Source organism: Staurois parvus, unplaced genomic scaffold, assembly GCF_062004578.1.
Source record: "Staurois parvus isolate SC_StPar_1 unplaced genomic scaffold, SC_StPar_1.0 ptg000388l, whole genome shotgun sequence".
NCBI lineage: Eukaryota > Metazoa > Chordata > Amphibia > Anura > Ranidae > Staurois > Staurois parvus.
The window spans coordinates 350566-372199 of NW_028318184.1; the positions used below are offsets into that span (position 1 = coordinate 350566).

The 21634-nt window shown below is 42.5% G+C and overlaps 1 protein-coding gene across 2 annotated transcripts in view; it reads left to right on the forward strand.

The window, feature by feature from the left end:
* The window catches only part of LOC149455743 (adhesion G protein-coupled receptor F5-like), a 268072-nt gene that overhangs the window by 146012 nt on the left and 100426 nt on the right, over window positions 1–21634 (forward strand). For both annotated transcript variants that reach the window (XM_089685891.1, XM_089685890.1), the window contains exon 2: window positions 7673–7798. In XM_089685891.1, the coding sequence (XP_089542017.1) occupies window positions 7682–7798 (117 nt within the window). In that variant the 5' untranslated portion in view covers window positions 7673–7681. The remainder of the gene's footprint in view (window positions 1–7672; window positions 7799–21634) is intronic.

A 21634-nucleotide genomic window follows, 5' to 3' on the forward strand; every position in this document is an offset into this window, starting at 1 on the left:
TGGAAATAAAAGAAATGTTAATGAGCAACTCACACCTAATTATCTCAATACATACTGCTGTGTCTGCTTCTACTCTCTGTATTTCTCTGAAACAGTCTGAAATAGTTAATACTTTACCACTTTTCAGTGCATTCTGGGCATTAGGGAGGTTCTCCTGTGCTTATCTTTAAAAAACGCTTTTAAACGCAAACACGCATAAACAGACGTTTTTTAACCTACATTTCCAGCAGTCAGTTTCCATCGTGGGCCTAAGTGTCACACCTGCATACCTGTCACTAGTAACAGGATCTTTGAAAAGTGCTGTGAAAATATCTGTTTCTTCAGGCCATTCTTTGGGTGACTGGATGACATTGATGGCACTCCCTCGCTGAGTGATAATTGCTGAATATCTGTCACCAGCGACAGTGACATTTAGCACATCTGGCCAGCAAAGGATCGACCTGTCCATACATTGGATAGTTCTTTGTCCTGCCCTATCCTGCATAGTGGTCCAGCAAGAAATCACCAGTGCCCAGATCACAGGTGTGACATCAGTTTTAGGACTGTGAGAGGTGAAGATAGGTTAAAAGTCAAGGACACTCCAACATTCAGTCTGGGTTCACACTGATGCAGTGTGGAATTCGCAGCATTTTCTGTGCGAATTCCGCACCGTATCACAATCGCACCCTGTTCATGCGAACCGCTGCAGGTGTGTATGTTAAGTTAACAACACCCCGAAATTGGTCTGCAAAACGCAGTGTGATGTGCAGAATCGGATTGGTGTGAATACCTATGCGATCCGATTCTAGTGCGGACCCAAAAAAGGGTCCTGCACCTCTTTGATGCGGTGCGATTTGAGCCATACATAATGTTCCTGTGCAAATCACATGTGATATACTGCACTGCATGAGTGTGAACCCAGCCTCAAAGTAATTTAAATGTTCAAATGTAATGTAGTTATTGTTATTACAATGACTGAAGTAGGTCTATGACAGTATTATAGTGAGTGCTGTCACTGTAGTATATATTTCATTGAAAAAAAACCCCCAAAAAATGGAACATGATTTGAAATAAAAATGAGTTGTGAAATCCTTAAAGGGGAAACACCTAATACTATTTAGAAAGCCAACTTTGACCTTTCTTAGAAATAAGGAGCCAATATCAGCTGGTCAGTGTGTGTTTCTACAGGAGGGGTAGTACTGTGTTAGAGAATGGAGGGCAGGGCCAGGACAAGGGGTGGGCAGAAGGGGTGGCTGCCCTGGGCACTGTGGTATCATGTGACGTGGGGGACACCACAAGTAGATTGAGGGCGATTTGTGTTGGGTGGGGAATTTGGGGGGGTTGCAAGGGGTAAGAATTGTTCTAAGAGGGGAAATCTGGGAGGGGGGGTGCTAGGAGTGGTGATATGGTAGAGGTGGGAGGGAATTTTTTCTAGGAGGGGAATTTTTTTTTTTTTTTGGGGGGGGGGGATTCGTGCTAGTAGAGACGATTAGGGGGAAATTCGTGTTAGAAGGGGACATTTGGGGGATATGATTTGTGCTGGAAGGTGGGGTTGGGGGGGAGAATTTGTTCTGGGAGGAGGAGGATTTTATACTGGGGGGGGGGTAAGCATGCAGATTAGTGCTTGATTTGTTTTTTTTTCCGGGGAGGGGGGGGTTGGTGACACATAATGCTCATACATTTTGGGGTGGGGGTAGTTTGAAATGTTTGCCCTGGGCTCTAGATGACCTTATCCCTGCACTGGTGGAAAGTGAGACATTTATTGCTCTTCAGGGATCACACTTTTTGAGCACTGGGGATTTGTAGTAGACAAACAAAGACTGAAGTGGAGTGTATCATTTCTTTGGACATTAGTAACATCTGAAAGTGTTTTTATTCTGTTTGTGTTATTTGTATTTTCAAAAATTTTATTTTTATTTTCACATGTAGTTCCCTTTTTGTGGGGGGTTAATTTTAGGGCTCCATGCACACTGGCTTCCAAAAATGCTGCTCCTAGTAGAGTTTAGTGTTTTGCCTGTAGAAGCAGCTCAATGTTATTCTATGTGTCCATGCACATTAGGTAGTCTAGAGGCATATTGTAACCACTTCCAGTCCGGACACTTTCACCCCCTTCCTGTCCAGGCCAATTATCAGCTTTCAGCGCTATCACATTTTGAATGACAATTGCACGGTCATGCAACACTGTACCCATATAAATTTTTTAGCATTTTTTTGAGACAGATCGAGCTTTCTGTTGGTAGTATTTATTCACCACTGTGATTTTTATTTGTTTGCTATATAAATGAAAAAGTCCAAACATTTTGAAAAAAAAGTGTTTTTCTTATAAAATTTTGCAAATAAATAATCTTTCTTCATAAATCTTGGCCAAAATGTATTCATCTATCTTTTTAGTAAAAAAAAAAAACCCAAATTAGTTTATAACCAAAAATTATAATTTTTCAAAACATTTTTTTACATTTTTCTTGTATTTTTTTTGTATTATTATTTATGTTTTTGTTTTGTTTTTTACATACGATCACCCTAGCAGTACAGTGTCATCATAATGACACTACTTGTGGGGGGTGATGAAGATTTTTTTTTTTTACACTGATTGCTTTTACAGCCATAAAGGCTGTAAAAGCAATAATTTCTCCTGCTCTTTGGCTGCATTCTTGCAGCCACTGAGAAATACTGTGTGAGCTGTGATTGGTCACAGCTTGTCACATGGTACAAGGCTGTTGTGACTAGCCTTGTACCATGTGACCTTTGTGATCACAGATTTCACTAGTAGTAAGCAATGATGTCAGGAAGTGACATCTTGCTTACTACTATTCATGTGATCACTGATTGGCCAATCAGTGATCACATGATCGGGACCTCACACAGAGGTCCCGTACAGCGATCGGTGTTCCGCTGTAGACACCACGCCGGATCACGGTGCCGCACGCTCCCAGGGAGCGCACACAGGCGGGGAGTGGGGAGGACGTTTATAAACAGCCAACCACTCCTGAAATGCTCCCTTCCGGCCATTTATATACATGGGCCGGACGGGAAGTGGTTAAGATCAGCGTTTAGAAACAGAAAAAAACCCCTTCTGTTTTGCGTTTTGAAAGTGATTTTCTGGCAAAAAAAAAAAGCTAAACGCTAGTATAAAAAACTGCTTGAAATTAGCATTTTTTTCTGCCAAGAACACTTTTTTTTTAAGCTAGTGGGCATTGACCCTTAGCCTGTACGTGGTACTAATCTGTGAGCACAGGATCACAGGGGTTATTAGGTAAGCACTGGCTATAGAGTAGTTATACTATACAGTTTATATCAATTTGTGATATATATAAAAAAACACATACAGTATATATAATTTGGGTAAGTGGGAATTTAGGGCTAAGTTTACACTTTCATGCATTGTATGTGGTTTAATGGTATGGTTTTAATGCATTTTTCATACTTTCTCATACACACCCATTGATGTCTTGGGGCAAAAATGCATTACACGACACCAAATGTTGTACGTACTGTAGGTGTGAACGGGCCCTATAGATATCATTGGGATTCCTCTTGTTGTGCATTGTCAGTCAGTTTGTGACAAACTCCACATTGACCGGGAACTAATTTTGAATACCTCACTATGTGTTTATGTGAATGAAGGGGGCTATCAGTGGGAGAGTAAAGCTGGCCATACTCTCATAGATTTTCAAACAAACCTTCATATACAGTGCTCAGCATAAATGAGTACACCCCAACAGATTTGTCAGAAAACCTTTACTTTCCTTTCAGAATTAACATTTTCTATGGGACACTATACTACAAAATACTCCCACAAATGTGGGTCATGAATTGCAAACAGGATTTATTAATTTGTACTCACAAAAAAGTATTTTTCCTAACAAATTCATTCAAGACCATGTTGCAAAAATGAATACACCCCAATGAAAGTCTTAGGAGCAAAGCTAAATTTTAGATAACTAAATCATAATTACAGGTGAGTCTAACTATTCATTAAACAGGTGTCCAGCAGACAGTTGATTATAAAAGGACATTACTTAACAAAGAAAACCCCCTACCATTTCACGCTGTCAGCAATGGCACCACATGGAAGAGAAATGTCACAAGGCCTAAGAAAATAATTTCTTTACACAAGAAAGGTGAAGGCTACAAGAAGATCAACAAAGCTTTACTTAGCCAGAATACTGAAGCAAAAGTGAAACAAAAATGTAACAAAGATGGAACTGCAACCATCTCACAGAGACATCCAGGCCGTCCACAGAAGTTTACAAGAGTGTCTTCTGATGAGAAGGGTTGAAGAAAATAGCCATGCAAGTTCGCTGCAGTTAGCTAAAGAAGTAGAAAGCCAAACTGGGATGATTGCTTCTTGTGACACAATATGGCATACACTTCAGAGGAATAGCATGCATGGGTGTCGTTCACGAAGGAAGCCTCTCCTAAAGCCCATGCACAAAAAAGTCTGCCTAGAATTTGCCAAGGCCCATGCTGAAAAAGAACAAGACTACTGGGACTCTGTACTCTGGAGTGCTGATTTTGTAATCTAAGTTATATTATTAACCTTACTTTCATGTAATGAGCTAAACAAATGTTCTATAAAACTCTGTTTTGTCAAAATGTTGGAAATTGTTCTTGTGTTCATTGAGATATTGATTAAAAGCTTACTTTTTAAAAGGGGTGTACTGATTTATGCTGAGCATTGTAAATATGTGTGTGAACATTCATAAAAACATTCACAATACATTCAATGACTTGACAAATGTGACAATTGTATTTGCTTTTAACATTTGATTTTGGAATAAATGTAAATTCCCAAACATAAACTACATTCTTTGTTCGCTAAAATTTTCGATCTTACTCTTTTGAACATTCTGGTTGAAAATGACTGTTGGTTTGACCCCAGTGATGATCAGAAAATTGCTTTTTAGGGGGGACAATAGAGAAGGGGCAGGTTTCATACTTTTAGCACAGCCTTTCTCAACCAGGGTGCCCAGGTACCCTGGGGTGCTTTGAGGTTACTTCAAGGATGCCTTGGCAAAATGTCTAAAAATTGTCCAAAACTTGTATACAGGTCAGCGGGTGGAAGAAGCCTACCTTTTAGTTACACAAAGCCACAGGTTTTCATTGTGCACCATTATGACCTTCTAGCTGCTGGCGTCCTGACAACCAATGACATCATCAGTTGATAAGGAGGATGTCAGCTGCCTGCACAACATTCTAGTTTGACCCTCACATACCCCTCTCCATCAGTCCTGGGGTCACATCAGCTCAGTGGTGGAGAAAAACTGAGGGAGAAGAGAAACATTGGAATACTAGTCAGTACCAGTGTGCAAGAGTGTATTTGCTTTGCAAGAATGAATCCCCTCTAATGTTGGATGTCCTACATGTGTGGATGTTGCTGTGTTATATGAAACTATTAGAATAGTTTTTCACATTTTAGAATGGGGTGCCCTTTTAAAACTATGAACAGTCTGGAGGCACCCCATTTTAGAATGGGGTGCCTCCAGACTGTCCAAAAATTTTAAAGGGTGCCTTGGGACTGTCCATAATTTTAAAGGGTGCCTTGACTGAAAAAAGTTTGAGAAACACCCTTCTAGTAGAGCCATAGACACCACCATGCCATAGACACCACGTGGAAGACAGTTAACATGGAAAAAAATAATCAGCATATATAAGGTATATATACTGATAAGGTGCACAATTTTCTTGAATCAATAAACTTTTCCTGTGCTGAGATCCTGCTTTCAGAGGAAAGTCAGGCATTGTATAACAAGCTGTCTTCGGACATCATAGATCAGCCTATAGAGATTAAAGTCACACTCCGGAGAGATGCTATATAAACTGCTCTGATCCTTGGTTTACATGAGGTCTGCTTGGCCTTGGGAACATCCTGACATCTTATAGATCGGCTGTGTGAGATGGAGAAACCTGTCTGTCTGGGGCCCATCTCAACGTGTGACATAAATGGCTCAGAACTCTTTGCAAAAAGAGAATATACTGTGTTTTGTGCTTTTCAAAATTTTTCTTTATCATTTAATATCAAATATCATATATGGCTATCTCACATTTCCAGCTAGCTGATAGGACAGTGCTGTAATCTTCTGTAAAATGTAAAGCAATGTGGCAATCTGGAAGTGTTCTGTACATAGCTGGGGTACAGAGAGCCCCCATAGAAATGCTATTTCCTGCTTGTGTGATTGGCTCACTGATTTTCCCAGAAGTCTTCACTAAGATACAAGTCAGATTTTGTGCATCGCCTGCAACAAAAATGTCATTTTTGGTGAAAAATCCCTTTAGATATGATGGTGGAAATCATATCTATCGCTTCACCCCTTCAGTCTCTGCCCGAATCAATAGCCTTCTGAACGACATATCAGACTGGATGTGACTCCACTTCCTCAAATTAAACCTTGCCAAAACCGAGCTCCTAGTTTTCTCCCCAGTCCACCCCCCCCCCCCCCGACTTCTCCATCACGACCAACAACGCCACCATCAGCCCCACCCCGCAAGCCAGAGTACTAGGTGTCATTCTAGACTCCAATCTGTCTTTCCAGCCCCAGGTCCAATCGCTCAAAACTCATGTAAACTTCACCTCCGCAACATCTCCAAAATACGACCGTTCCTAACCCCAGAAACCACTAAGCAACTCATTCATTCCCTTATCATATCACGACTTGACTACTGTAACTCCCTCCTCACCGTCCTACCTCAACACAGGCTATCCCCGCTTCAGTCTATCCTGAAGTCTGCGGTCAGACTCATCCACCTTACTAACCGCTCCGTATCCGCCACCCCCCTCTGCCAATCCCTCCACTGGCTTCCCATTGCCCAACAGATAAAATTCAAATTACTAACACTGACGTACAAAGCTGCTCATAACACTGCCCCAAACTACATCACTGACCTGATATCCAAATACCACCCAAAACGTACTCTCCACTCCTCACAAGACCTCCTACTCTCTAGTTCCCTGGTCTCCTCCTCCCATGCCCATCTCCAGGACTTCTCCAGGGCTTCCCCCATCCTCTGGAACTCACTACCCCATTCCATCAGACTGTCACCTACCCTCCTCACCTTTAGGCGCACTCTGAAAACCCATCTCTTCAGGGAAGCCTACCCCGCCCTCACTTAACTGCCGATCTCCTTCACTCTTCCTACCACTCCATCCGCCACAGCTATTTCCTCCCGTACCACTATCCCCTCCCTCCTAGATTGTAAGCTCCAAGGAGCAGGGCCCTCAAACCCCACGTGTTTTTTATTGTATTGTTACTGTGCTGTCTCGTGTACTGTCTCCCATTGTAATGTACAGCGCTGAGCAAACTGTTATATAAATACTGTATAATAATAATAATATCTATATTTGGTGAAACATCCCTTTAGATATGATGGTGGAAATCACATCTAAAAGGATGCAGACCCTGCCACTTTACTCATTACAGCACTGGAGGTACAGCAGCTTATTGATAATCATAAAATCAATTCCCATACAGATTAATTTTTCACATGGACACAGACAAACAGACAGCTAATTTTTCTGAATAACAAAAGGTAGGAATCGGCAACAAAGTTTGTTAAAATCCCTGCAATGTACGTTGATCATCCAGAGGGGAATATTTTTTTTCTCAGCAAAAGTTCTTTACATGTACTTTATTTAATGATGACAGCCAGAAATGATTTTTCATAACAAACAATCATTTTTTCTCCTCTGTTTCAGATTTGTGGCATGAGACACAAGATGCGTTTTGTATGGATCTTTATCTTGGTGCTGATGACGGCTGGGGTGATGCCGACTGATGGGACTCTGGAATCATGGGGGGTCTCACAGTTGCTGTCTCTTTTGGTGAGTGTCAACAATTAACACTGAATGTTGTTCATGCAGCATTCTGTCTAAAACAAATACAACCCTTCCAGCGTTAAAGTCCAAAGGAAGAATTGTATTTAAGTGTTACTAAACCCAGGATCCTGCATTCACTATATCTGGTCTCTCACAGTACACAGAACATGGAAATGCAATTATTTTAGTAAATATAAACTGCTAAATACCTTTTCTCATCAGTAGTATATAGCAGTCCTGTGACTTCTATCAGTGTCCAGTTGAGTAATGGTTAAAGCTTGTATGTGGAATTCTCATTCCTCTCTCCTCTGAGGCTGCATAATCCCTGGCCCTCTGTCTGGACAGTGCTGATTGGCCCTGTGATGATCACATATACCCTCCCACAGAAAAAGAAATCTCTTTAGCAATACACACTAAACTGAGCATGTGCAGAGAAAATCATAGAGAGCTATAGTATCAACAGATGGACTGGGGACAGTAGAAGAAGACAGGATCAAGCAGCCTTTTTACACAATGCAGAGGATTAACCCCTTAGGTTCCACAGTGACTATAACAAGCATGCTTTACTGCATATACAGACTGATGTTACTGTTGTGGGTTTAGTAACACTTTAATTCTGTTCATGACCACTTTTAGGATGGTGTATGTCGTGATAGATGATATGACTGTCCTTGGCTTCTTGTCTATTCTGGAACCTTTTCAATATGTTTTAATCATTTTTTTTTCCTGATAAAATTTTTGAAAAAGTCTAATCTGTAGAAACAGAAATATAATCAGCTAAAATGCTATGCACATTCAGAATTTCGCTATAAAAGTAAAGCTTGGCCTCACCCCTTAACTACTAAGCCCCCCCCCATTTGTCTTTGAAGTTGCCCATCACATTAAAGGCCCAATAAAAGAGTTCAGAGGTCAGAGAGGGTAACACAGCAAGAAGAGAAAATGACAGGCAGCTGGATCAGTTTATAGCCTGACATCAGCTATACTTTGGAACGGCAACTCACTGGAAATGCATTTAAAGTATATTAAAGGCCAAACTTTTTGGCCCTCCAGCTGCAGTGCCTCCCTCCCAGCATTTTATTGCGCCTGAGAGAAAGAGGTGCAGCATTCAATCCCGCTGCAGGCAGCCTGTCAAAGTCTATGGCAGGCTGTAGCTGGATGGAACTAAATGCTGTACCGAGTGTTACCGGCATTTAGGGCCCTGTGCATTCAGGGACAGAGGTCCAGTACGCAGGTTTTGTCGGTACAGCATTCAGCCTCTCCAGCTGCAGACTGCCGTAGACTTTGACAGGCGGCCTACAGCAGGGCTGGAGACTGCACCTGTCTCTCCCAGATGTAGTAAAAGGACAGGAGAGTCAGACTACAACTGAATGGCCCTTTCTACAAGGGCCTTACCAGGGGTGGACTGACAACTCATGGGGCCTCCGGGCAATAGGGGATCATGGGGCCCCTGTGTCCTTGCCCACACTCAAAGCACACCCAAAAAGGTACCAGGGGCATTTCATGGGGCCTCCCTACTGACCCCGGGCCCTCGGGCAGTGCCCTAGTGCTCAATTGGTCAGTCTGCCCCTGGGCCTTACTCAGGGCCTCAGACTAGGTTCACACCTATGTGGGTTGAATTTGAGCTGTTTCTGCATTTTGCTTTGCGTTTTTGCACTTGTGTTTTTGACACTTTTTTGATGCGGTTTTTTTCCATCTTTTTTCTTGTTGCTAAGCAGATTTAAAACTCAAAATGCATTAAAAAACACTTTTCTGCAGCATTTCCATTGAAGTCTATAGAACCAAAAACGCAACTTTTTGTGTTCAAAAAAGTCCCTGACCCTTTCCAAAAAACACACCGGGTGAAAGCGCACAGATGTGAACATGTCCCATAGGAAATCATGCTAAATGGACTGTACTGCGTTTCTGCAACATGCTGCAGAAAACACTTAGGTGTTAACCTAGGGTCAGTCTGTCTGTCTCTCAAGAGTCCGCTGACACCTGCCGGCATCTGTTCCGATCCTGTACGCCAAAAACAGATGGATGGGGATCTGTTCCCCATCTGTCCAGCAGATCAGGTGACAATCGGGTGGAAATGGACGGGTGTGTTTCCATCTCACCACCTCATAGAAGACAATGGGTTATGTCTGTGTCACAGACCTGCAAGTGTACAATCCAAACGCACAATTTCCTGCGTTACAAATGGCTGTGTGTATAAGTGGGTGCTGCAGCAACCGTCGGCTGGAACCGAACAGAATCAGCAGAGAGAATGTCACCAGCACACCGAGGATCACCAATGTGGGTCCAAAAGTTTTAATGAACGATCACATAGTTACAGCAAGGCAACGTTTCAGAGTCTCGCAGGACGCCTTCATCAGGCACTTGACCAGACCTGTCATCCGCCTGTTCAGCAGGGCTCAACTGAGAGATTTCCCCCTGAGCAGGTGGATCCGCTGCCAGGTTCTCCCCATCTGAAATGGGCCTTATGCTTTTTTCTCTCTGCAAGGAAAGAGAAATACAATATATCTCTCTCCTCCATTCAGACAAAGAGAAAACACAGGGGCGGGCTTCCCTGTGACTGATCACTGTGATAGCCAATCAGAGATTATCACAGTGATCAGGTGACCCTGAACCCAGAGTTTTGGATCCCAAAAGTTAGTACAGGACCCTGGTCTCCTGGCGAGACCCCGGTATCTGTGCTGGGAGCACGCCCAGCACAAAGATAGATACGCATACATGCGACCCCACGGAAAAAAAAGCCCAGTCCAGCAGGGCCGCATATATGCACACTGTCAGCGGGAAGGGGTTAAAGCATTACGTAGATGAAGTGGCTGCATTAGGCAACATTCACACGGGTGATTAGGGCCGGTGATTAGCCTTTGTGTGAATCCATCAGAAATCACTGCAGGTAATCACTGGCTGTGTAGAGAGGCATAAATAGGTGCAGCTGCCAGGGACCTGTCATTATAGTTAAAGGGCCAGCAGCCGCACCTAGCCACTTAGAGCCACAGCAGAGATCTCTGATTCCTGCTGCTACAGTCCACACTGACCCTAAGGCACATGCACACAGCCATAGAGGGCCGTACAGCTTATATTTGGGAATAAATCCAAGTCGGGAAGTCACAAGTGCAACACACAGGGTAGAAAATCAACGACAGACTGAAATGTACAGCAGTTGTCTGTATATCTGAGTGATGAGGCTGAATAAAGCTCACATTTGGGCAATGATGGAGGTGACATCTACATATCGCCTGCCTTGAACATGATCAGAAAGTGTTTAGACTGTTTTCATTTATGACAAAACGCATTTCCAAAGGAATGTCAGACTCGCAGCTATTTTGCTGCCTTCTCCATAGTAGCTAATTTAATCAAATCCAATCACTTGCTTGGCTCGCTTTAGACACAAAACCTCAGAGTCCACATTTTTCTATATATGGCTATGAGATTTATGACCTAAATAATTGCTTATCCACGGTGTTTGGTCTAGGCTTGAAAAAATATCTCATATAACCATAAGACATCCTGCAATAATTAAAACGTTCGGGAACACAGAAAGTTGAGTTTTAGGACTTGTTGTGTGGCTGGAAAACAGATGTTGGCCCATTGTTTTAAAAGTTTATTTTGAATTCATGATCATTGAAACTCCATTTTATGTAAGACCATAGCCTGTATGCTAATTGCTTTTCAGAAGTGTTCTTTTAAAGTGCACCTATAAACAAGGCCAGTGTTAGAAATCGGTGGACCAATAGCTAATTTCTTATAGGGGGCACCCAACAGTCCTGGATTGTATGGGTATGCATAGTTCATGTGTCCTATGCAGGCCATACATGGGTTGAATTGCAAAATAATTTTCTTTTGAAAATCGTTACTAAGATCGTTACTTTTTCTTTCAAATTTTACAACATTAATGGGCTGCAGCATCGTACGATTTTCTTGAGGCCATCAAATTTGAGTGATTGGGCATGTTGGAAATTTTTTTAAAAATCAACACATTTCTAATCATTAATGGGAGAATCGTGCTAGAAATATAATCAAAAAAGAAATGAGCATGAGCTGTGACCTGGAAAGAAAAGAAAATTCTCAGCCACGAAAATTCCTTTCTGTAGCAACATGAGATAGAAGATTTGGTTGGTTGAATTTTGAAATCAATGGTGGCACCATTGGATTACAAAACGCACAAAACGTCCGATTTTCGAAAGAAAATTCAATCAGAATTCGACCCATGTATGGCCTGCCTTAGGAGGTACCTATAGGACTGGATTCCAAGAGCTTACATAGCCAATGATTCATTGGAGGGCCCTCCAACAATCTTGTATTCCAGGGATATACATAGGTTCTGGATTCCAAGGGCTTACATAGCCAATGGTTCATTGGAGGGCCCTCCAACAATCTTGTATTCCAGGGATATACATAGCTAATGTCTGTTGGGAGGGCCCGCCAACAATCCTGTATTCCAGGAATATACATAGCTAATGTCTGTTGGGAGGGCCCGCCAACAATCCTGTATTCCAGGGATATACATAGCTAATGTCTGTTGGGAGGGCCCGCCAACAATCCTGTATTTCAGGGATATACATAGCTAATGTCTGTTGGGAGGGCCCGCCAACAATCCTGAATTCCAAGAATATGCATAGCCAATGTCTCATAGGTGTGTCCCTCAACAGTCCTGGCTTCCAAGGATTTGCATAACCAATGTCTCGTGGAGGGGCTCCCAAAAGTCCTGGATTCCTAGGTTATACATAGTCAGTGTCTCTTTGTATTTTTAACAGTTTTTTGCTTGGAAATACCTTAAACACAAGAGCAAAATTGCAAAATATTGTAGCTTGTTAGTTCCTAGGTGTGGTGACTGAATTAGTTTTCTAATTTTCAAATGCTCATTTTACAAAGAAGCAACCTAGGACAAGGTGTGTGTTGAGACTATAAAACACCTCCCCCCTCTTCATCCTCACAACATAAGGGGAGGTGTTCTGTAGTTTACAGAGAGAACTGATGAGGGTCCAGAGATAACAAGTAGGAGTTTACTGGATTTGTAGCGCGATCAACAGATATTTTTTTTGGGCTTATAATAAAATGCTTTCAATTAAATCAGCACTGTTGATTGGGCCGGGTAGTGTGTTAGACTGCTCACTCTGAGTTGAGAAGCGGTCCAACTCTTCAGCGTGCTGCCAGCACAGAGTATGTACCGTAAACCCTATCTGCAGCAAATAGTACAGCTGAAAAATGAAAAAAAAAAAGGCATTGATTACTGATTATGAAGTCTGACTGCATTACAGTTCAATTGGGCTTTAAATTGTTACTAAACCCAGGACCCTGCATTCACTATATTTAGTCTCCCACAGTACACAGAACATGGAAGTGCAGTTTTTTTTTTTAGTAAATATAAACTGCTAAATACCTATTCTCATCAGCAGTTAGAGCAGTCTTATGACTTCTATCAGTGTCCAGCAAAGCACTGGTTAAAGTTCATAGGAGGAGTTTTCATTTTCCCCTGATTGTCCTTTGAGACTGCAGGACGCCTGACCTTCTGTCTGGACAGCACTGATTGGCCCTGTGTACCCTCCCAAGAAAAAAAAAAACTCTCTCTAACAATAAACACCAAACTGAGCATGTGCAGCTTGCCCCAAAGGCTCTGTTCTATCAGCAGATGGATTGGGGACTATGGAATAAGGGGAAGATCAGAGAAAACAGGATCAAATATCCTTTTTTACACAATGTAGAGGATTAACCTCTTAGGTTTCACAATGAGTATAACAAGCATGCTGTACGGCATATACAGATTGATTTTACTGATGTGGGTTTAGTAACACTTTAAGTGCTAAAATAAATAGGTACAGCATCCACCTCCCCCGTGCTCAGTTGTCTTGTAAGAAGATGACAGATGGCCATGCTGACTTATTTGTTTTGGATAGGCCTACACTTCTGTGATCTCATCATATGTACAACACTCCACGCTTATTATGAAGGTGCTCTTTCCAATAACCTATAACAATCAGTTACTCTTTCCAATTACCCATAACAATCAATTACATCATCAACTTAGACAGACCAATGGCAGGTGATCGTTAATTATCTGTAACTTCACATATTAGTTTATTAAACATGTCCACTTTTGTTTGAAAGGGACTGGGCTGCCCAGCGTCTGAAGTGACATTTACATTGAATTCTTTGCTTTCTTTCAGTTCTGGGAAATGTTCAGCTGTCGTGATTGTAGATAAAAGCTAACTTAGTTTACTATAATGTGAGGATTAGACTAACCGGTAACAAAAATAACATCTGATTTACGTTTCTCTTTTCTCTTCTTATGCTGTCCGAGGACTTTGTAAAATGCAGAGGTGAGTTACAGGTGCTTGGGATATGTAGTATCATCTTATATAGGCTTTGCTTAAGTTGCCTAGCTGCTTTGGTATATCCAGGCGAAGGAAGCAAGTGTATAGATCAGTAGTCTCTAAACTGCGGGCTGGGTGTGCCCTTGTCCAGCCCTTGGGGTACTTTTCCTCTTACTGATACAACACACTATTTCTCCCACTGACGCCCACAGTGAGGCAATCTTCCTTCCACTGACACCAACAATGGTGTACTGTTCCTCCTACTGACACCAACAATTGGACACTATTCCTTCCACTTAAACCAGCAATGGGGTACTATTCCTCCCACTACCAATGATGGTATACTATTCCTCCCACTGACACCAACATCCGGCTCCCCTAAAAGCTGAAGGACAGTAAACTGGCCCTTTTTTTAAGAAGGTTTGAAGACCCTTGGTATAGATACATCCTTTACGTTTTCTCCTGCTACCCTTTCAGAGCTGAACTGGAATCCTGATAAAATGAAATGCAGATGCAGAGCTCTGAGCATAGCAAGTGAAATAAATTCAGCCCATCATCCTATTATATGTACAGGCTAGCTAAGCTATCCTATAATTGGCAGGTTGAGATAGATAAGGGCTATACAGTATATGCATATCTAAAGGATTGATGCCTTATACACCTGAAAACATTGCAACCCCTTTCCTTCTCTCCTTGACACATTTCCTCTTGTATATGTTTTTACATACTTCAAGCTGCATTACCGACAATTGAGGAGCAAAATGGCAATTCATTACTTTTAACACAAAGGGTAATTCATCTTTGAAGTGAACTTGTCATTAGGATCACACACTCTGTGTAAAGTCACTCTTTAAAAGAATATATCTATGATGATTCTCATTTGTCTGTCAAGCATCTGTGGTAGTGAACCCTTGTAGATCACCAACTCAGGGTTCCCCAGGGCGCGGAGTCGAAACCCCAGCCTGTTCACCAGGTGGTGAACCAGCCCTTGATGGTGGGGATGGACTTACAGCAAGCTGAAACCAGGTTGAGGCCCCCAGGTACGCCCAGCTGAGGATGTGGAGACCACTCGCGTATGCAGAGTACAACCAGCAGGAGACAAAAGGAAATCCGGGAGACAAGCCAGGTCAGGACAGGTAGCAAACAAGCACAGATGGTGAAGGAAGCCGGGTCGGTACATGGGTAGTCAGGCACAGGAAACGAGTAACAAGGAACGGGAGCTCAGAGACTGTGAAGTTGCTCAGGCAATGTGGGCTAGACTGAGCATGTCTTATATAGGCAAGAAAACTAAGAGGTGGGCCAGGAAGTGATGGAAGGGAAGGATATAAAATAGAATAGCAGGCTACGCCCATAAGAGAGCACAGCCAAACCACACATGTGAAAGGAAACAGGGCAGGAAAAGGACTGCAGCAAGGAGGTAAGAATACACAAGCAAGAAACTACAGGTTACTTGTGACAGTACCGCCTCCCCCCTTACAAGCTCTCCCCACTGGTTTAGAGCCAGGCTTAAGAAATTTGGGACTCACATGGCGATGCCGATCTGCTGCTACTTTGTACTTGGAAGCTGCCAGATGTAAATTTTTGGAAACATCTTCCCAGATGGAGTTGAAAGATTGTTTCATTTCTGCAGCTGCAGGCTGAAGAGATGGGAACAGGGAATGATACAGAAGGATGGCGACCATAGACCGTGAAAAAGAGCGGCTCACCAATGCTCGCATTTGCGTGGTTATTGAGGGCAAACTCTGCCCAGGGTAAAAGATCTACCCAATAATCCTGGTGGGCAGAAATGAAGGCCTGAAGATACCATTCCACATTCTGGTTGACTCTTTCAGTTTGCCAATTAGACTGTGGATGGAAGGCTGAGGAGAAGTCTAACTTGATTCCAAAGGATGTGGCCAGAGCCCTCCAGAAGTGGGCTGTAAATTGAACTCCTCTATCAGAGACAATGTTTGAGGGCATACCATGAAGACGGAAGATTTCCTTAATGAAGATGGAAGCCATAGTGGTAGTAGAGCGTAGTCCTGGAAGTGGAGTTAAGTGGCACATCTTAGAAAATCCGTCCACAACCACCCAGATAACGGTGAAGTCTGCTGAGGGAGGATAAAGTTCATGGAGATACAACACCAAGATACACCTGGAACTGGTAGGGGTAAAAATAAACCTGCTGGACCAAACGTGGAGGACTTAGACTGTACACAAATGGTGCAAACCTGGACCTATTTTTCAACATCCTTCCAAAGTGAGGTCCACTAGTAGTAATGCTGCAGGAAGGCACGTTTCACACCAGGATGTCTTGAGAGTTTAGAGTCATTTGCCCATTTGAGAAGCTTGGATATGTATGGGATACATGAAGACTGAAGATGAGTGATGTCCAGGATATTATTGGCAGAAATAATAGGTTCCGGTTCAACATGGCACTCAGTCAGCAATGTCAAATAATCTGGACAAGGCAACAGCACAGGCATTTTTGGAACCAAGCCACAAGGTAATGTCAAAGTTAAGTCTGGCAGCAGGCGAAGGACAGCCCTCACTCCCAAAGATGAAGCATCTACCTCCAAGAAGAAAGGCGGGAAAATTTCCGGACATACAATAATAGATGCAGAGAGAAAGGTGGGTTTGAGTTTGTGGAAAGCCTCGACTGCCTCAGAAGTTCTGGCATTGGCACCGTTTCGGGTAAATAAGTGATTGGGCCCACCTGTGAGGAATAGTCAGGATTGAACTGGTGACAGAAATTGGTGAATCCTAAGAAGCATTCTGTGATTTTCAGAACAGAGGTCTGGGGCCAGTTGTAGATGGCTTGAAGTTTAGCTGAATCCACAAGCAGCGCTTTATCCATGACTCTGTAGCCTAGGAAAGGAACTTGGGTTTGCTCGAATAGGCACTTCTCCAACTTTGCATACAAGTGGTGGTCCCGGAGACGTAGAAGAACCAAACATATGTGCTGACGATGAGTGTTTCAAATCTGGAGAAAAAATTTGTATGTTGTCCAGATAGAGAATGACACACACGTATACGAGATCAGAGGAAAATGCAATTAACAAAGTTCTGCAAGACGGCTGGGGAGTTACACAAGCCATAGTGCATTACAAGATATTCATAATGCCCATCTCTGGTATTGAAAGCTGTTTTCTACTCATCACCTTCTCGGATCCTAATTGGTTGTACACTCCACAGATGTCTAGCTTTCTGAAAATTTGAGCATCACGAAGCCTGTCAAAGAGTTTAGAAATCATAGGTAGCCGGTACCGATTCTTAATGGTGATGACATTCAGACCTCTATAATCTATGCAGGGCCGGATCGTACCATCCTTTTTCTCCACAAAGAAAAAGCCAGCCCCAGCAGGAGAATTGGACTTACGGATAAATCCTTTCTGCAGATTTTCCCGGACATACTCAGACATGGATTGAGTCTCAGGGATGGAGAGGTGGAGTAGATCCAGGTTGGAGGTCAATAGCACAATCATAGGGATGGTGAGAAGGCAAACTGTCAGCAGCTTTTTTACAGAAGACATCTTGGAAGGCCTGATAATGCGGAGGGAGCATTAGAGAGGTGGTGACCTCAGCCACAGGTACACAGAGAGGTGGGAGCCCTTTGGGGAGACAAGACTGATGACATTGCGACCCCCATGAGAACACTTAGCCAGAGTTCCAGTCTAGATAGGGTGAGTGTTTCTGCAACCACGGAAGTCCAAGAATGATGGGACTAGAAGACTTAAGAAGGATCAGGAAGTTTTCCTCATGATGAAGAACACCAAGATGCATAGTTATGGAGAGCTGTAGGGGTCTTAAGGCCAAGGTAGAACCTGCAAGAACCCTGGTTGAGAAAGGCTGATCTACACATTCCATGGTGATTGGACTGAGGTTTCTATGTTATCTGTTTGCATAAAAATGGTGGCCTTTGTTTCTGACACTCATTAAAACTGAAGAAGTAGCTTGGAGAAGCTACAAAACATACTCAACGTTACAGAACAAGCAGAGGTTGAATGTGACAGACTATTTCTAGCTAAGAGCATGTATACTTTCATTCCTGTAGACCTGTGTGATAAACCCCTGTCTACTGCAGGATTTCAACAATTTTGAGTATGTGAACATCTGCTCCCTCTTATGGATTTTCTGTTCCCCTTGTGGTTCCTTTGGCTCCCACATCATTACAGGCTATACGAGCTTGCAGGAGGAACCACAGCAGGTAACAGGGGAGTAGGTATTCAACAAACTGGTATTAAATACCACAGAGGCAGTGGATTTTTAAATCACAGGCCACCAAAAATAGAACTATATTTAGTACTACCCTCTTAGGACTTGCTAAAGATTTGGGCCCCCCTATAGTCTGGCACAGCCAGGCAACACACATTTCCCACAGACTTGCATTCCAGAGACAGTAAACAGTTCTTGAGCTTGTTTTTTAAGTTTTATTAGGGGTATTTGATCTTAGATAAGGTAAGGGAACTGAAAACTGAAGACAACTTCCTGGCAACTATATGCAAGTCCAAAGACAAAATTTATGTTCTTGTAGAGCTTTCCAGTGTCTCCTGGTGTACCACCTCAGACTCCAGATAAATCCTCTTCTTTACCCAGCTGCCTGGAGGAATTTCTGGGCAAGGGCCTCCAATGCCTTCCATCGGTGAGGCTGAGCGATCCTCCTGTCCAAGTATCAACCGTTAGGGAGCCCCCTTCCCACTTGGCCCCCTCCCAGGCTCGTGCATATCTCCCTCTCTCATATATTCCACCCAAACTCTCCAGCTGCTGAGCAGGACCAGTCATATGTAAGGGATGGCTTGACCCCATGCCAGGCCTCCTGCCTGGGGATTGGTTAGGATCCCCTAAGTATGCAGTTCAGCCGTTCCTCACCCCCACCCATTGCTTCTAGAATCTTCTCCAAGATTCTAGAGCAGGGGAAGGTATCAAGTAACTTATCTGCAGAGCCTCTCAGCCCTGACCAAAATCTGACTCTGCTGACTATTCCCAGGCTGCTGCTCAGCCTCTCTATCTAGAAAATAGCCACTAGCCCCCCCTGGCTATCTATAGGGGAGCTACATATATATATCTTCTTAAACAGGGTTGCTTTACATCAAGTTCATGATCCTAAAGACAAGGTCACCATGTATTGTACTCACAGTCACCTTAAACTGCTGTAGTAGTCTTCCAGGCACATGCAAATTGATTTAAGTTTGTTTTTAATACAGCAGGGTGCTCTGTGCAAATACCAAATTGAACTACAAGGCAGTAACTTCCCACACCCCATTACAGGCTTTTGCTGTGAAGGATCCTTACTTCCTTTCTGAAGTTGGTCTTTGCATAAATGAGTGCTTCATATTTCAAGGATCTTGGCATACTCCTTGAAATATGTCTTTTGGAAACCAGTGATGAAGCTGTTGGATGTTAGGCAATGTCTTTTTCCCAGTAACCGAAATTACAGTAGGAATAGTAGTGTGCATACATGCATCTGTGACTCTTTATTTTCAAATAAAATTAACCTGTCAGGTCCTAAAAACTGGCTAAGCTAACAGTATTGCTGAAATGCAGGAATGCGTTAGTGTCAGTAAGTGCCCTTGTTAGTTTTCTGGATTCCAAGCCCTGACTTTGTTCAGGGTCTCGACGTTAGTCAAAGTCAGCAGTAAGCCCTACCTCCATCACAGTACCACCTTCGCTATTCAACAATTCATTGGCAAAAACTCGATGGGTGGTTGAAGTCCTGTAATTTAAGTTTTGAATGGTCAATGAAAAGCCTTAGTGGTGCAAATGGGCAGGGCTACCCACTGATTCCTGTCAATGTGAATCAAATTTCAGTAAGACAGAAAGTGAGAGGAAATCATAACGTGAGACACAGACAGCTAAATGCACCCCCAATCTGCTTTTTACTGTTGTCTGTGTATACATTTAAAATGTCCCTTGGCATTCTGTTCTGGTGGCAATGATGTCAGCTAGACAGAAAGTAAGGGGAAATCTCAGATTTCCACAACCAAGCCTCATACAGCAATAAAAACCCATGTAGAGGCCACAGCATATGAAAAAGTGCTACATCCATTATCCATATCATGATATTCTTTTTTTTAGTATGGATTATGCTCTATGCACTTTCGTATATTCTCTGTCTATGCTTGCCTTATTTATGTTTTGCACTATTTTGGTGACATTGTGACATCACTATGTGGGTTGACCTTGATAGCTTTTAGTGTGCACTCTGTATATAATGATTATAACTGCTTGTCATTGCCATCACTATAGTGTCTTGAGAAAGACCTGCGAGGCCTCAAACCCATCCTGATATCTACATTATAATGGTTATAGGGCAATCCAAAGCTATTATCCAAAATTAATGTATGACAAAGTCTCTACAGAGCACAAAGGGGACAATGAATCAAACAATTCCAAAATACAAGTTGCTTCTGCTTTTTACTGCTGTCCCACGATGTTTCTGTTAGAAAGGAACTGTTTGAGGTCCCAAAACATTAGTATGAACTCTGTGACATAATGCTTCACAATATAACAGTGCAACACGTCTTGGAGTGTTGGTAAGCTTCTAAGTTTTATAGCAATAAAAACCTGACTACAGCTGTAACACCTTTCATTCTATCCACAATTAAAAAATAAAAAGTGGTTTGGCTAAAATAACTCTTTAAAATCCATGACAGGAAAGACAAGCTAACAGCAGTTACAATGTTCAAGGGCAGTTCCTGTTCACTGTCGAGCTTGGTAAAGGGCAAACTCCTTCTACAGTTAAGCCTGGACTATGAAAGCTAGAAGTGGAGATGCATGGCCTAGGTTTCAAGGGGTTTGGTATACAAAGTGGTTAAAGAAATTAAAAGAAATGTAATTGGGGTGGTTTGTATCTGGTTGATACTTCAGAAATGAACAGAGTGGGCTTCAAGGATTGTATGGAGGAGAGTTCATGCAGTCTTCAACCACAAGATCGACAGTCAAACATACCAAAAAACAAGATATACCTGTGCTCAAATCCCAATAGCTAGTACAATGCATTTATCCATTAGTTGCTAAGGGGGTGTAACCACATATTAACACTAGAAATTCTGAAAGACCCTTTGCACACTGCTATATACCCTTTCCAGTAGACTTTGCAATAAAAAATACGGATATTTAGTTCACACATATTGCAATACTTGTTTAAGCTGGCCAACTGCGTCAAAGTAATCCCTCTATGGCCAGTCCTACTCTGCTCTGCCTACGCAAATGCTACTGTGGACACAATGCCAATATAGGGGAAAAGACAAAGTGGGGGAGAGCTACCAGGTTTATACATTTTGTTAGTAAAAGACTGCTATGGAAATAAACTCCAGTTGGTCACCTATTGGTTTTTTATGTTAGTTGTTGTGTAGTGTCTGGTTGGCGGGACAGAAATGAACAGGGCAGGCTTCAGGGGATCGTATGGAGGAGAGTATTAAAAGATGACATCTTTAATACTCTAGTTATGAACTGGATTAATTTGGAGATTATCACAGGTTTACAGGAACCACAAAATGCCTAAGTACTCAGTACTGTTAGTTTAATAAGTTTTTAGGACATAACAGGTGTGCATTAAGAG